Source organism: Amphiura filiformis, unplaced genomic scaffold (genome assembly GCF_039555335.1).
Source record: "Amphiura filiformis unplaced genomic scaffold, Afil_fr2py scaffold_32, whole genome shotgun sequence".
NCBI classification, from domain to species: domain Eukaryota; kingdom Metazoa; phylum Echinodermata; class Ophiuroidea; order Amphilepidida; family Amphiuridae; genus Amphiura; species Amphiura filiformis.
The window spans coordinates 523,923-541,815 of record NW_027305496.1 but is presented as its reverse complement, the minus strand read 5'-3'; the positions used below and the strand labels follow the sequence as shown (position 1 = coordinate 541,815).

The following is a 17,893-nucleotide window of genomic DNA, read 5'->3' as shown; positions in this document are numbered from 1 at the left end:
ACAGTTCTTTTGTAGAACATCTAAACACCAGACTCTAAAAAAGCAGGGAGCACCCTCAGGAAAAAAGTGTTCTCCAAGGGTTCTTTATATGTTTAAGAACCCAAAAAGATTTCTTATAGAACCAATAGTGATTCCAAAGACCTTTGATCAACCTTTAATTGTTCTTTTACAGAACCTCCTATGAATTTTTGAAAAATTTTAGATTTTAACTGGAAATAACCCCTTAATAACCTTTGAGCCCAATTATATGAACACCCTAAATACACTGGGTAGTCGATGCATATGTGCAAGAGAAATGATTGTGCTATGACATTTTTGGCAAAAGAAGCATTTTGAAGGTATTTTGTTATATTCCGGAAATGACCCCTTAGTAGCCATTGACCCCGAATCTATGTACACCCTGTATTATGGCCGATGGATCGATATGTGCAAGTGAAGAAAGTAAAAATTTCCGATAGCAAAGGCTAGGTAAAAATAAGAAAGTCAACTTCAAAAGTGTGTGACCAGATTGACAACATATTTATTTATTATTTATTTGGCAAAATTGACAACAATACAGAAAATAACAAATAAGCAATCAATCATCATCACAAGAAACACATTACATCATTCGTTTAGGTATAGTCTGAACAAAAACATTGATAGTTTGGTTGTTATACCATCTAAGACGTATATTCACATGATACTGATTATTTTTGCTTCTAAACTCCGTAATCGCTCGTGAAACTTGGATTACAAATGTAAAGGAGAAAACGCAGTATGTAACAATCGAACCACAATCTGGTCATACACCTTTAAAAGAGAAAACACAGTATGTAACAATCGGACCACAATTTGGTCGCACACCTTTCCGTAAAATTCGTTCATTATCTAATAAGATTGTTTTATTTTTAAAGACGAGCCAGATAGACCCGGCAAACCTAACATCGTTAGTTATGATCGCGATCGTGCTGAGCTTGAATGGGCCGAACCAGCTTCAGATGGTGGTGATAAGATTACAGGTTACACCATAGAAAAGAAAGAACCAAGACAGAATAGGTAAATGCTTAAATTGGGACGATTTCATATGGTTGTTATTACTGCATAGTGACGAATTTCAGATTACTATAAACGGTCCCTAGAGGGCGACGTTATCAACTTAGCGCTGGCACTGTCAATGCCCACATTTCACGTGTTACATAGAGACCGTATATAGTTATCTTCTGCTCGTCAGTATGGGGAAATAACAAAGATTATCTGAGGATATTGATGTTATAATGTAAGTATCCTCTATCGCTGCTTTAATTCCGTTCACTCCACAGAAACTGCGAAGATAACATCTCCAATTGGCTGAATTGAAGGTTGTCATCTAGCACGACTTGAAACAATGATATCAATACGTTATATAGCTACTTAATATTCATGAGTCGTGACCATAGTCACGTGGAGGGATTATGTACCATAAAATCTATTCGTGCTATTTTTAGTATCGAACTCAAAGTTCTGGATGCATCTTTTGCCTGTCGTATTTTTTTTTAAATCAGAAACGGCCTTGCACGTTAAATTTTACGGTTTAGGTAAAGTGAACGGAATCAAACAGCTGCCGAGGAGACTATCATAACGTCGGCATGCAAGCCGACTAATGGGGGATAGTTGTAAGCACAATGCCGACTGCATCAGTCAAGTTCATTTTTGAACATGGTGCATAGTAATTACAATCCGTTTATATCACTATTCAGAGGATGATTTAAGGAAGCCCCATCATGCACTGTAAAAGTGTTATCACTAGTGTTTCAACTGCCACTTTACTTTTCAAATCCCATTGAACTCTGTGCAAAAGATGTTCTTTTAGAATTACCGTGTGTCATTATTACTTGGTCGATTTCAGATCTAAAGTGATGTATGCATGAAGGATAATTCACGCCTTCTGTAGATAACATAAAATGTGAAATCGACCAACTTTTAGAAGGTGTTTTTATTGTAAATATATCTGTCCAAATTCAAATTTAACCATGCACGTGTGTATGCAGTGGGCGGGCAGTGGTGTCATGTTCACTCACACAGCTGTGCTAACCGCAAGACTTGCTGGGAAGTGCTTAAATCATCCTCTGATCACTATTATTAATGCTACTAACACAGTTGGAATACTATCTACAAACATGTGCCTCTAAATAGTTTTGTATTTTTTACGAAAGAGGCGAATGGCAGACAACCTCCGCAAAAACAGTATTTCGAGTTTGGGCAACTATATTACTAATACAGGCGCCTGTACAAACATGTATTATTATGCGACTAATCTATTGTAATGTTTTTGTGGCGGGTGTCTGCTATTCGTCTCATTTTATAATTATAAATTCGTTAATGTTGCTTGGAAGGTCTTTATTTCACATCTTTAAAATTTATGATATTTTTTTTAAAATAAATTTTAGGTGGATGAAATGCAATAAGTCACCAATCATCGGTACCAAGCATACAGTGACCGGTCTTTATGAAGGCAAACAGTACGAATTCCGTGTGATTGCTGAGAACCGAGCCGGACCTAGTGAACCTAGTGACGAATCTGATCTTATGACCGCTAAACCTATGTTTGGTGAGTGACATATGCTCAATCATCATTTTTAATAGTGTTGGGCGATATTTAATATGATATGTCTTAAACAGCTTGAAATTCTAGAGATTTGACATGTCAAACTTGCAAAATCATGTTTTAGGCTAAATTGGATTTTGTGCATTTGATTCAAATTCGTATACCTTATCGTACATCGGAAAATAAAAGTCGTCTAATTTAATAAGTAATAGGCCTACGTAGAGCACAACAATGTTTTTTTGTTTTTTTTTTTTTGTTTTGTTTGTTTTGTTTGTTTGTTTTATGTTGTTTTTTTGTTGCCGTGTTTTTTAAATTATGAACATCTACACGTTCTTGTTCTTAAACTTCCCCATTTTTCATCTCAATATTCTTACATGTTCATGAAATAATGCTCCTTTCCTCTAACACAGAACCACCAAAGGTCGATTTCGGTGCCGGATTCGGTCCTAAGGACATCAAAGTACGCGCAGGTGATCCATTTGATATCGTTATACCATTCAAAGGAAGCCCGCCACCAACGGCTTATTGGTATAAGGACAACAAAGAAATCCGTCCGTCAGAAAGACTGAAGCCCACCACTGAGGAAGAAAAGACTGTGTTGGATTGTAAGAAGGCAGAGAGGGGTGATACAGGACCGTATAAGGTGACGTTGGAAAATAACCAGGGAACCGACAACTGCTCGTTGAATGTTATCGTTCTAGGTAAGTTGTTTACTTGTTTGTTTGTTGCTTGTTTGTTGTTTACTCGTTTGTCTATACGGCCAACTACACTCTAAGAAATAAAGGTTCTAGCTCCCAGGAGAACCCTCCCTCTTGACCCTCTAAAAAGGTTCTTTAATTTTGGAGAACCCTTAAAGAATCTCTAAAATGGTCCTGTATCACATTTTTGGGGACATTAATTTTTCGATGGTTTTGGAACCATTTTTGGTTCTTGTATAACCTTGAATTCTTCTGGTATAGCTACTCATACGTGTTTCGGTATCGTCGCTGCTTCTGCTTACATTTAAGTCTGTTATTGTTAATATAAGTATACCAAATGCTAAGAAATCGGTGCGTGCGTTTAATTCTAGGAAATTGGTGTGTGTCGATGCGAGGTTGAGCCCCTGTTTGTTCTCATGAAAAAAATTAAGTTAACTTGAAATTTCCCCTGGGCAAGGAACTAACTGCGTATTGTCTTGGTTATCCGTGTATGGCAGCTCGAGGAACCTAATCCTGGCTACGACGGTTATTATAGAAGAAGGCAGACCGGGGTATGCGCCTATATAGAGTTGCCTCCCTGAATGATGCATGCTTTATATGGCGTGTCTCGGACAACGGTGGTCAGCGAATTGATGTGCGTATCACACTATGACTCTTGATACTATGTTTTTATCTTCAACGATAATGCAGTAATATAAATCACAAATCAATTGTTTCTGCAGACAGACCAACGCAACCCGTCGGTCCACTGGAATACACTGAGCCCACCCGAGAATCCATCAAATTGAACTGGAAAGCACCAGAGGATGACGGCAACGGCACCATCTCCGGGTACATCGTAGAGAAGCGTGATGCCAACCGTGATAACTGGACGAAGGTCACCAGTGCGGCTCCTATTAGTGGCTACACTGTGCAGGATCTGCATGAGGGTAATAATTATGTATTCCGCGTGTCTGCGGTGAATCAGTACGGCGTTAGCGATCCGCTGGAAGGAAAGCAAGTTACTGCTAAATTGCCTTTCGGTAAGTATTTTTCATTTTTCATTCTTTTTGATATGCCAGTCACTGATAGTGTCTTTAACTAGTGGCGCTATAAGGATAAATAAATAATCATTAATGCCTGATTTATGCATTTTTGTATTGGGCATAGAATTTATAATACACTGCAAGTGACCTAAAATATACAAATAAGGGTCCATTTTGCAATTTTTGTTGGAGCAAGTGAATGTAACTTAAACTTGTTCCACAACTTCTTTCAGTTTTTCACGTGAAAAATATACTTGCATGCGCTTATCCGTCGCCTTTAATGTATTCTTACAAGTTTCAAATAAACACTCCTAGAGCCTTAAGCTTACTAAGGCATCTTTGCGTTTTTCAGATGAGCCTGATTCGCCAGGTACCCCCAAAATTGAAGCAGTAGACAAGACTTCCGCTAAGGTCTCCTGGGAACCACCAGAAAATGATGGCGGAAGTCCTGTGACCGGCTACATTGTGGAAGTAAAGGATCCTGCTACAGGAAAGTGGAACAAAGCCAACAACTATCCCGTTAAAGGAACCAGTTATGAAGTACCGAACCTCGAAGAAGGAAATGAGTATCAGTTCCGTGTCGTGGCAGAGAACGAGGCTGGCCCTGGTAAACCAAGTCGTGCATCAGAGGCTGTTATCGCTAAAGATCCAATTCGTAAGTCGTTATCACGAAACTGAAATTTGTTTTTCACAGGGGAATACTTGTCGCAATTCAAGCGCAGGCCATTAGGTAAAGTTCTACGGTATAACATTATATGCGTTCGTATGCTGTAGTGCATTTCAAATTTGTCACATGTGACATGTTTGACCGATTTAGGCTATTTTGGATGGACTAAATTTGAGATTAAGCAGGATTTATTTGGGACACACGTTACAGCAAACTATAAACTTCCCATTTTTACATAAATTACAGAAATATATATAATAATATTTTGTCATATTTGTTCAAAAACAAACATCCACCACACAATACAGTTCAGAGGCTATTCCAATACCTCAGTCTTTTTCTTTACGATACACCGCACGAAAAGGAAGTCCATTCTTCCTTGAGCGGTCATAATTCTTAACACAAATAAGAACTTTGAAGTTAATATAGATGTGTGTAGAATAGTGTAAGCAGTAGTTTGATAACTCCCTTCTGTAAAAAAGCATTTCAAATTATCCAGAATTTTACGATATTGTGAAAAGTGGTGCGATTTGAAAATATCCAACGTCTACTACTGTAGAAAGGAACGATTTGATGGGTATCAAACCAAATACAATTCTCTTCCATACCAATCAGTACAGGCTCTTACCCATTGACACACGTTAACTACGCAGCTGAGCAAAACAACTCCAACTCAGACTAAGTAACTGTAGCCATATGATCTCAGATGGGGTTTGTAACTTTTCAAATCGCACCTATTTGAGGCGAACCAAAGTTTAATTAACTTTGCACTACTAGTAAGCAAAGTGTCATGATAGTTCTTGCTTTCTATACCCACAGTTCCAGCAGATGCTCCAGGAAGATGCAAAGTCGACAAAGTGAAGAAAGACAATGTGGCACTGTCTTGGGCTAAGCCGATCGATGATGGAGGTGCACCAATCACTGATTACGTTGTAGAGAAACGGAAAGTGTCACCATCAGGACATAAGGGTGACTGGGAGAAGGTAATTAAGCGCACTCGCACAACGCCTTGACTTATGAACTTGCCGATATCAACTTTCATTCAACCTCATTCAATCTATAGTTGAAATCGGGTTGATGAATTAATATCAATTTAATGTAAATTCTACTGACGTAAGGGTGTATAAACCTTATTTGAAAGTATTGAAAAAGTCTCCATCTTCAAACCCAAACCGACTCGTTTTTAAAACATGAAATTGATCAATAATGGTCGAAATGAGGTTGACATTTGGTCGATATCATGTTGAAATGCCGCGGACACACATTGATTTGACGTTAATGCAAACGTTTAAATCCCAACATCATTTCAACCGGTAATATTGCGACTTCGATTCAATGTTGGTTCAACGTTGATATATCAATCATGTGCCCACTTTGTTACACATTACTTGTAGTGTATTATTCATTGTGTCGTGTAACATATTTACGGTCAGAATAAAACACTGTTGTGTGTCAGCAAACAAATAAAAGATAATAAATTTGATGTAAAACATACATCAGACATGTATTCATGAGGTACACTACATTTTACATTGTCGTAGAATGCATTATTATACAATGCATATTGCTTCCTATCATGTAGGTAGTTTGCAAACCATTTTTATGTGATGACGTACGGAAACCATAATAACAGTATACTACGATCTATAGTGTCAAAAGCCTTTGATATATCTACATATGATGCATACATCATCTAACTACAAGGTTTTCATGGAAAATATAACAATAGGTACAGACCTTATGGGATATTGGCATTAATTCAGGGGTTTAAATTAATTGTATAGTATCCAAAGCCTTTGACAGATCCATACAAATGCGTTATATATCCATATCATTCATTATGTTCTATAATTTTTAAACACGGCAGGATTATTATTTTTGATAATTTATAAAACACCCTTTGGCATTTGTTACCGTCAAGACTTTTTAACCACTTCCTCTGCTCAGATCAAAATAAATTATTCTAAGGGGTAGTAAATTACCTTCGCAACCTGCTATAAAACATCGGGTTTTACTTTATATTGTATCTGAAAACATTTTTACTTGCATATAGCTTGATAATAAACCCATGGCATGGATTTGCTTGAAATATTAATTATCCCACAGGCTGCAGAAGTGCCCGCTAAGAACACCAACGCAGTGGTACCAGATCTTGAGCCTGGCGAAAAGTATGAATTCCGTGTGGCTGCCGTCAACGAGTCCGGACCTGGAAAATTCACCTCTCCAACTCCAGTCATCACTGCCGAAGATAAGCCAGGTAAGACAACTTTGCTGAGGGTGATAGTAGCTCAGCTTCTGAACCTTTATAAGTCCTCAATAAAGATGTAATCTTCAAAACCATGCATGTCCTACCCCCCTCTGAGCTATACTAGATTTACCAGTGATCGACTAGAAACGGTCAATAAATATTTCGCGATCACATAGAAGCGGGAGTCTTCGGACTTGTGGTGATAAAGGCGTGTATACTTGTTTGTACCCTAGTCGCTATAATAAACATCTCTGGTCATATCATAAGGGCTACATCTATATTCGTTTACATTACCATTATGGGGTAAAATAAAAACCAGAAAATTATGAGGTAATATCATAATTTCGTGGGGCATATTGGTATATAGATATCGTACAGCTTTAAATCAGAAACAAACCTATTAAACAGAATCGTATGGTCGCCAACTTTAATGAATATCATCCGAGTCTTACCAGCAGATTATCCGAAGCCCATGACTCCAGCGGTCCAGTCCCTAACTTTACCGTATTATACAGACACTATATCCCTTTAGATACGACACTAGTTTATAAGTTTCGGTTTTATTTTTTACAGAGCCTCCCGTTCTGAATATCTCCGATCTAAAAGACATCAAGGTCAAGGGAGGAGAAAAGATTGAAATCAAACTTCCTTTCACTGGCTTCCCGAAACCTGACATCACCTGGACACTCAATGGTGAGCCTGTTCCGGAGGAGAACATCCGAAACACTGCGGAATGTACCACGTTGACAGTGCCATCTGCAACCATTCAAGATGGAGGCAAATATGCAGTTACTCTTAAGAACCCATCGGGTCAAGACAAGGCCAAGTGCAATGTTAAAGTACTGGGTAAGTAAATATGAACACAATTGCGTCAGACCGAGGGATCAGACCCGTATCCAAGAGTTAGTCACATTCAGAAATATTATTATTACCATACACATTCCCTCATTTCAAATATATAGTTTTGGTTTCTCTATTGTTCAGAAACCAAAAATCAAGGGATTAAAAAGTAGAGCTGATCTGGTTTGCAATCATAACACTATTATGCTGGAAGGACACAATATAGGGTATATAACCAGAAGTATACAATAGCCTATTGTGCTAACATAATTATTATCATGATTGATATCGGAAATCTATCCCGCGGACGACAGTTGATGCTCTCTGTCGAAGGTAGGTGGCATATTACACTCACGAGTTCTAGGCCTAGAAATCATATACATGCGCGTATATTGAAGGATGGGGGGATTTGTTTGTTTGTATGAAACATAAACGATGCATGGAGATGATTTGATTATGAATTAATTTATTATCCCAGGAAGCACAACCCATACCTCTTTAAGAGGGGCTCCCTCCCTATATAACCACCTCTTCCCTAAATTACCCCTTTCCCCTCCTCCCCTACATTCGATATCTTCATCTCGAGCTCTCCTCCCCTTCTCTTTCACTTCCAATGCTCTCTCTCATCTGTTTCTCTCTCCCGGCCCATATCCCCTTGCCCTCCAACCCCCCCCCCACCACACACACACACACACACACCCCCACACAATCTCTTTTCCCTCTATCTTCTACTTTTTGCAGTAAAAATTGCTTCAGTAAAAGTCATTAGGTTATTAGAGGTCATATAATGGCCTTCCATCGATTCTGGTAGGCCTACATGGGATTAAGGACATGAATCGATTTTGTTTACAGCACCTATACAATTACAATAGTGACCCCTTTTGTAATGTCGAATGCAAATATTTCGATGGTCTATATTTTTTCACATTTGAATTAGCCTAGACTTATTCGGTTTTGTAAACCACGTCTTTCAATGTAGATTACCATGCTCGATTTCTCTCCTCGTGAATATTGCACTGCGAAATTTAAACATTTCTTTTGTATACTTAGAGTAGGTAACTTCAAATCAAATAATTTTACGATCCACACCACTTATAAGAAACTGAAACCAAAACCGAAACTGACTGATACAAATGTTCGGTTTTAAACAAAAGGTAGAAACAATGAGCTCGATAGCTTAGGATTCAAGTGGTTGGGCAGGACAATAGGAAACCACGTGACCAAAACCAAAACCAAAACTAAAACTATATATTTGAAATGAGGCAATGTCAAAGAATTACCATGCTTGAGTGGTGAAGATTTCCCCACTTGAAGAAATGATCGATCGATATCGCACTATTTATGGTGATATAATTTAGAGGTTGTTTATAGTAATACTGTGTTGTGAGCGCATTCTTTACGACAATCAGCGTACACGTTTGTCTACTAAGTTATAATATTACAACGTAATTTACCTTTGTCCCAAACATACAGATGCTCCAGACACACCTCAAGGGCCTCTCAAGGTATCAGATATCACCCCAGAGTCATGTACACTAGCCTGGAAACCACCAAAACATGCACCAGAAGAAGTTGAAAACTACGTGGTGGAAAAGAAGGATGGGGAGACGGGACGATGGACGCCAGTTAGTAGCTTCGTTCCCAACACACATTTCAAAATGCGCAATCTCAGACCAGGCGAGGAGTATCAGTTCAGGGTCATGGCGCAAAATCCGTATGGTGTCAGTAAACCAATCACAAGTGATCCAATCATTGCAAAACATCCATTTGGTAAGTTGTATATTGCTTATTCAATGCCAACAAAAATATATCGACTTCGTCCTCTCCATTTTTTCGTGCTGCAATTTTTTTTAAATTTGTTATTTCATAGAAAAGGTACAAACAATTAAATACGTATATCATTGTAAACACTAACAATTAAATACATGAATACAAAACCCACCCAAGTCCATGGAAAGTGATTTTGAGAAAACTAAATAAACTGTGTATCATTTTAATTCCTTCAGATAGATTTACCTGGTAAATAGGACAAGTTTTGCATGTAAATGAGTGGGTTAAACTGTATTAGGTATGACGATTAGCATTTTGGAGATTCATGAGGGGTCATTTTGTATGCCTTGCTTGTGTGGTTTTTTGAATCACATGGTTAGTGCATTTTTTACCCTTTGCTCTCAGTCTTTTTTCTTGTTCTATGCCCATTCAGCTTCATTTCTGCGCGGTTTTTTTACCATTTATTTTGTCATCACTATTGATATCACCTTAATTTAGCAGATCAGCCCTGTTTGCAAGGGCACTATATGTGTGCAAAAACCACCCTAGTCCTTGACTTGGTGGTTTTTGGATTTCCCATGCTCAATAGACGCATGTAGAAGGTGGATTTATGTTGTTCCTTTATACATATGATAGGCCTATGTATAAGCAACAGTTTTCCATGCTTAACTCAATTTGGACTTCGGTGTGTTTTATATTCAGGTGTTCAATTTCTTTTTTACTTTATATTCTTACCATGCTTATTTCTTTATAGCTAACTTTCTGTGTGTATTCTCTCTGTCCTCATATAGATGCTCCCAGTGCACCAGAAGCTCCCGAAGCTAAAGAAACGGACCGTAACGCCATCACTCTTGGCTGGCGTCCACCAGCTGATGATGGCGGTAGTCCAATCACAGGCTACATCGTAGAAAAACGTGAAGAGGGGACATCAAAATGGATTCCGGTTACACGCACACCTGTCAGGGAAACACAATGTGTAGCGCCTAGGTTGGTTGAAGGCAACGCCTATGAGTTCCAAGTTAAGGCCGTCAATGCGGCAGGGGAAAGCAAACCAAGTGAAACGTCCGAGGCTATCACGGCACAACCACCACCTAGTAAGAGGGTTTTTTCTGTTATCTTTTACTGAGGGTAGTTACCATGTAGCTTTATCATGGTTGTTTGATATGATCATTTACTAATTTTTCTATCAAAACATTTATATAATGTTCAATTCTAGACCTGAATAATACCAACAACTATCACACTAATAAACTATATGACACCTATATTTTCATATATTTCAACATAGATTTTCGTTTCTAAATCACATTTTTCTAGCTTTTTGTGGTAATTGTTATTCTATAAACTGCATATTTGTGTTCAAATTGAGGGTGCTATTTACATATATTTTAAATCTTATTTAGCCCAATCATATGAGTTATTCCTTTCATTTCGTGATAAAAAGTAGTTTGAAAATTTCAATGCTATATGTTACTCCTTTTGATGATTTTCTAATACCAATACACAAATGTCTACCACTTGTAAAAATGCAAACAAGATTTAAGATAAATAGCGCCATCATTGTTCAACTTTTCTTAAAAATGACTCCATTTACATGCCATCAAACAACCGTGATATGTGAAAAGTGGTATTACCACTAAAACACTTGGTACTATTGCAACGTTTTGACTAAATTATGTGCTAGAACGGTCCCTAAATTTCGTGATATATTTGATATAAATTAACAGATGAAAACGCTTACTATTTCAGTGAGACCAAAGATTCCACTGGACTCTCGTCATAAGGAGGTTACCGTCCTTGCTGGTGAACAATACAAAGTAGAGATACCGTTCGAAGCCAGTCCAGTACCCACTGTGGCTGTCACGCGAGATGAACAAGGTGGACAAGCAGTACCATTAGGGGATCGTCAAAAGGTTGAAGTAAGTATCAAGTTCGATTCCCAGTGAAAAAACGTGGCACAGTTAGAATTAGATGTACCGGGGTCAATGAGCGATAGTGATTGGTTTTTAGCCTATGAGGTAGAGCGCTTTTTGTTGCGTAATGCGCGCTAGCTTATTGTCAAATACCAACCGCTCGTCGCTCAGATATGGAGAATAAAATTCCGCTTGACCGTTGATCTTGGACTGAATATATTATCTTTGTTCTTTCAGGAGCAACCTGGTTACTTCACATTGGTGAATACATATGCTGCGAGGGAAGACACTGGTCGATACACCGTCACATTGAACAACCCTCAAGGTTCAGACAAGTGTACCGTCCGGGTAACGGTCGTTGGTAAGTGGTCATCATACTTGTGTTTCCGCGAGTCAAGATTTTATAATAGCATACATATTTTGAAAGGTAGTCATCATTTGACCTTGTGTTATATAGTGTTTGTTGTCTTATGTGTTGCGCATGTGCTGAATACCCGACGGTTTAGTATGGTATTTAGGGCGTCTGCCTAGCACGTGGAAGGTCGTAGGTCCTGTGAGTAGTTTCCGCCAGCTCTTGTTAATTTCGTCTTGTAACATTGGGTGGGTTAAACAATTCTTTTGTTCTCATGTCACATATATAAATACCCACACAGCTATTCTTGCACGAATGGCTGTGAAAAGTGTCCGTACGCAGCTCTTTTAGAGGCATCATAACTTTTACGATATTCGTTAAACTTTAGAATAACTACCATCACATGAAGACATCTAAGGGTTTGGTTTTACAGGTAAGTTTGAAACCTGAGAGTTCATGCATAGAGGCATTTACAGTCATATTTCGCTGAGCATCCCCGATGATTGATTTTACCGTTTCTATTTTAACAGATAAGCCCGGACCTCCCGAAGGTCCTTTGGAGGCATCTGACGTCATGGCAGATTCCTGCAAGTTGTCATGGAACCCACCGAAGGACGATGGGGGCAGCAAAGTCACCAATTACATTGTTGAAATGAAGGAAGACCATCGACCCAATTGGTCCAAAGTTTCCAGCTTTGTCAGATCTCCGCAGTATGAAGTGGGTGATTTGGATGAAGGGGCCATGTATAACTTCCGTGTCAGAGCGGAAAATGAATATGGCATTAGTGAACCACTTGACATGTCTTTCCCTGTTAAAGCAAAGAACCCGTATGGTAGGTATTTCTTAACTTAAATTTGTATAACATTGTCCCTGCAAGTGGTTAATATTGTGTAATAGTTGAATATTCAGAATAATATTTTGTTTACTCCCATATGGTCTAATTGTCGAATGTCATATGGTCCAATAATTGTCTAATACCATATCGTCTAATCATCATTATGGTCTAACACCATTTGGTCTATTTCCAGGAAGGGTAATAACCATTTAATCTAATAACAGTATAATTAGTCTAACATCCACTTTGTCTCATATTATTTGGTCCAATGATCATTACTACTAACTACTACTAACCACTGTAGTGTCTAATAACCACATTGTTTAACTTATTCTAGCCATACCGTCCAATTGCCATTTCGTTCAAAACCATTGCCACTTGATTTTATTAGACTTTATTTTATGTCATTCTAAAATATTTTGGGCAAACGTTTGTGAACGTCCACCACAAACCGCTCGTAAAGTCGGCAAGTTGTATTCTAAGTTACAAGGTTGTATTCATATGTATCTTAAGTTGGTGTTACATGTTTCTCATTTTGCTAGTGTCAGTCAAACAAATTTTAAACCAATCATTAATCATATTGTCATATTGTCGAAGAGGATAATAATCTTATATATAGCATATGCTTTGGCTAAATCCTGTTCAAGTGATAGGCTAACCAACAATTAACAATGATAGAACATTCCTGAGCTTCGTTGACTCGGGGATAAATTGAAGGGACCGCCAATGACCATTTGATATTTAATACCAGCAATGTGGAGTAGCGAAATAATGTAGCACTGAGCACTGAAATAATGTACCCTTTTGCTGAAGAAGCAAATTTTAACAAAAACATAATTCCGCTTCTGAATATCGTTTGAAGCCAAATGATATATATCATTGTTAAGCTTATGATACATAATTTCTAAACACGGGAGAAAAAATGACCAATGCCGACTTAATACATTTCGTGGTAGACGGTCATATTTTTGAAAAAATATTTTGCCAACACTTATGCATTAACGTTTTTAAAATGTTGTTAAATTGGTATTAAACGTTTTATACCCTTTATATATAACCTGAAATTTTCAGTCAAACTTTGCGTGTTTGTTGGGTAGTACGTAAAATGTAAATTTGCATTTCTTGATGCGATTTAGCATTTTAAGCGGTCAATTTCGTAACGTGTTAAAGTCAATAACACATTTGTTATCAGTGATGCGATATTATAACTAAATGTCTAATTCGAATTGCATTCTTCCTCCAGATCGCCCGGATGCACCAGGTAAACCTGTTGTCAAGGATGTTGAAAAGGGTTATGTCAGTCTGTCATGGGAACCACCAGAATTTGACGGAGGAAGCAAAATCTTGGGATACAATGTTGAGAAGAGAGATGAGGACTTTGATTGGGCCCCGGTAAGAATTTACTACAATTGACACCAATAATTGCTCCAATATGTAAATATTACAGATCAATAATAATATGGTTTTAATGTTACTGTTATTCTTTAGGTTATCTGATGTTTTACCTAAATTGAAAATGTTTGCAAATATCTTGCTAGCTTTTTTGACACCATTTAATATAAAAACTATTAATACATTAAGTCTAGATCGCCAATGAGGAATCATGTATGTATGGTATTAATGGCTGTGAGATACCGGCCGCTTCAAAGGTACCCCTTCAAAAGAGGGCAGGGTTGAAGTTATCCTGGTAAAAGTTAAACAGAATATTAAAAATACATATTCAGATTTATTACGTTACAGGCAGCCCGTCTTTATAGAAAGTAAAGTCCGTCACGGAATAGAATGCATGTTGATATAGATCTATTGCATTAAACGTTGCTCTTCGAGACAAGTGCTAGATATTAGCACTATAGTACATAAGATATTTTGACTTAAGATGTATATTGTTATTTTCATACCTCAGGCCAATGATTTCTTGGTAAAGGACACAACGCTATCTTTAAGCAATCTGCAACCAATGAACACCTATGAATTCCGTGTACTCGCCAAGAATGCAGCAGGATGGAGTCGTCCAAGCAAACCATCGGAATCAGTACAGCCTAAAGATCAATTTAGTGAGTAACCAATAGAAAATAATTAATTATTGTCATTTGCTTATAACATCATGACACAACATTATAGGTTATTGATAAATATTATTCCACAATTCATAAATACGTATGCTTCAGCCCTTTTATTGTGGCCGTAAATACCAAATATTATAGATATGGACGCACATACCAAATATTATAAATAAGAACTTTTCACGAGATATCTTTAATCGAACATACAATGATATTTTCCACCCACTCAATGTTGCCAAAATGAAACCAGAATCAAGTCGTCTTACCAATATGCAGAAGAGAACCAAACTCGTACAAAACATATTAAACAATATAAACTTGAATAACACAGTTTAATATTAGAAAAGGCCAAAGAGTAAAAGCTATATTTCTATTTTTTCTTCTTTTCTCTTTTTATCTTCGTTTTCAGACAAGACAGGTAAAAAATGTAACTTCATTAGTGTGACAAAGTGTGATGAAGTCCGAATAACCAATATGACCTTGCTTATTTAATCCTCTGCGCGCGCATTACGTTGGCAGTGCCTTAAAAATCGAAGCAGAAATATCTTAACATAGTGTATGTTGTCTTATATGTTGTATAACCCGACGGTTTCTGCTATGTTTATCGTGGAGAGCCGGGCTTGATGTTATTGTGCTATTGACTGGTTAAAACAGATGAACGATGAAGATGACGACTATAATGACCGGTGATTTTGAGGTTTTGACTGGTCTTTCTGCGTTGATTTTGAAGGCACTGTCTACGTAATGTGGATATGTCAAAAATGCTCCTTTACCATATTCGGAATGCAAAATACATAAAAATAAGTCCATTCAATCCTAGTATTGGGTCGGATAACCCTCAATATTTTAGAATATCTCGAAACCCTGTGAATTCGTATGTTAAAACAAATAGCCGCGCGTAAAGCTTTTGATGTTATAACTCATTTTTTATTTTCTCAATTTGATGTATTCTTTCTTTCTTTCTATTCTACTTTCAATAGATGTTTTTCTTCAATTGATCCCTTTATGCTACTAACCTGCTTAGCTATCTTTTTCTCCGCCATTTTCAAAAGTGGTGTATTAACCTAATACCTAACATAATGGTGTTTATTTTAATACAGCCACCTCGGACAAGCCTGGCACTCCACACGCAACCGATGTAGGAAAGACTTCTGTAGACCTAGCCTGGACGAAACCCGTGAATGATGGTGGCAGTCCGATTAAAGGTGGGTGAAAATTATTGTTATGAATACTAAAATACTTCGAAACGCACATAATCAATAACTATGCTGACCAAACAGACATAGGGCCTACATGATTTTTGTCGCCATTTTAGATAATTTAAATAAGTACTTTTAAGTACTTATTTAAATTATCTAAGATGGCGACAAACTTAAAATTGATATTTATGTGGATAAGAAGATTGTTTAACTTTAACACCACTAAAATTTGATCGCTTACAGAGCGCTTTCACATTACCAACTGCGTATTTAGCCGGATGTTATGGCTCTAATGATTTATGGCTTGCCAACTTTGGATGACGTCACACGTTTAGATATGGTGTCAAAGGTGTTTTTCTCGTCCTCTTGGTAGTCTTGGGTATGATCTGGTTGTCCCAAACTAGTCCAGTGTCTCTGTTTAAGTTCGGTCATTTCTTCCTGATGTGAATGGTTTAAGTTCAACTGATACCAAAAATACAAATGTATTTTGTTATTTCATGGCAAAGGGTATAAGCCCATTAAAACCATAATGTACGATCTTATAATATGAATTTTTTAAACCTAATTTATTGGTATACATGTCCCAACTTACTCTCAAATAGAATCAGCTAAATTTGTTGTGTTTGTAGCCAACATATCAATTTTGATCATTATGACTTTATGCCCGCCATAGAATCAAAATAACCAATGGTATTTTTTCGCTTTCCCGTATTATTTAAGCTTAAATTGGAGAGACCGCCTTCACTGCAGTTATTTCTAATAGTATCTACACTCTCAATTTTGCAACGGATAATGTAGTTGTGAACAAATGGTTGAACCGTTTGTTGCACTGCCTTGATGCTACGTACTTTGAATAAACATGTGCCTATATGACAATATAAATTCAATAAAACAACCATAGGGGTCAAATGTCTTTTGAAAAAGGGCTCGTAATTGGTAAAAGTAATTCCTTGGCTATTTTTTGTCACTAACACATAATTGTCCCGAAAATACAAACGCATACTTTCGGGACAACCATGTGTTAGTGCACTAACACATAGTTGTCCCGAAAATACATGGTGTAATCTGTATAAAGAGCAAAGAAATCTTCTAACAATTATGAGCCCTTTACCAAAAGCCTAATTTTGCCACATATGGCCACTAAATGGTAATTATATCATATAAGCACTGTATGTACACAGGTTTATTCAAAGTACGTAGCATCAAGAGAGTGCAACAAACGGTTCAATCATTTGTTCACAACCACATTAACCGTTTATAGAGTGTAAGCATTTTGGGTAATAACTAAATTAAAATTTGACGGAAATCGTACATTATGGCTTCAAATTGGTTCTCGTATAATTATGTATCGTTCCAAACTTATTCATTCTCATAGGATACACTGTTGAGAAACGAGAGAAGGGCAATCCAAACTGGGAAAAGGCCAACTCGTACCCAATAAAAGATACACACTTCACCGTGCCTGACCTTGAGCCCGGAAAGGACTACGAGTTCCGGGTCATTCCTGTCAACGCTGCCGGAGAGGGTGAACCAAGTGTCACAGATCAACCAATTTCTACCAAGCCGGCACAAAGTAAGTGATTGTGGTTTGACCTTTAATCTTTCTAGGAAGCGAGGTCATGTTATTTGTTTTCACCTTTGGCATGGAAGATCAAACAAATATTACAACAAAGTCCTTTATTTAATGATCTCTGCGAATATTTTGACAAAGAAAGG

General features: G+C 37.5%; 1 protein-coding gene across 11 annotated transcripts in view; it reads left to right on the top strand.

Annotated features, from left to right (window-relative positions):
* LOC140143917 (twitchin-like) overlaps positions 1-17,893 on the top strand; it is a 210,110-nt gene that overhangs the window by 131,604 nt on the left and 60,613 nt on the right. For all 11 annotated transcript variants that reach the window (XM_072165753.1, XM_072165755.1, XM_072165754.1 and 8 more), the window contains 17 exons: positions 897-1,038; positions 2,409-2,569; positions 2,977-3,267; positions 3,987-4,286; positions 4,642-4,944; positions 5,776-5,939; positions 7,063-7,213; positions 7,778-8,050; positions 9,518-9,814; positions 10,606-10,908; positions 11,564-11,733; positions 11,965-12,088; positions 12,610-12,912; positions 14,159-14,307; positions 14,819-14,969; positions 16,079-16,183; positions 17,553-17,750. In XM_072165753.1, the coding sequence (XP_072021854.1) occupies positions 897-1,038; positions 2,409-2,569; positions 2,977-3,267; positions 3,987-4,286; positions 4,642-4,944; positions 5,776-5,939; positions 7,063-7,213; positions 7,778-8,050; positions 9,518-9,814; positions 10,606-10,908; positions 11,564-11,733; positions 11,965-12,088; positions 12,610-12,912; positions 14,159-14,307; positions 14,819-14,969; positions 16,079-16,183; positions 17,553-17,750 (3,585 nt within the window). The remainder of the gene's footprint in view (positions 1-896; positions 1,039-2,408; positions 2,570-2,976; positions 3,268-3,986; positions 4,287-4,641; positions 4,945-5,775; positions 5,940-7,062; positions 7,214-7,777; positions 8,051-9,517; positions 9,815-10,605; positions 10,909-11,563; positions 11,734-11,964; positions 12,089-12,609; positions 12,913-14,158; positions 14,308-14,818; positions 14,970-16,078; positions 16,184-17,552; positions 17,751-17,893) is intronic.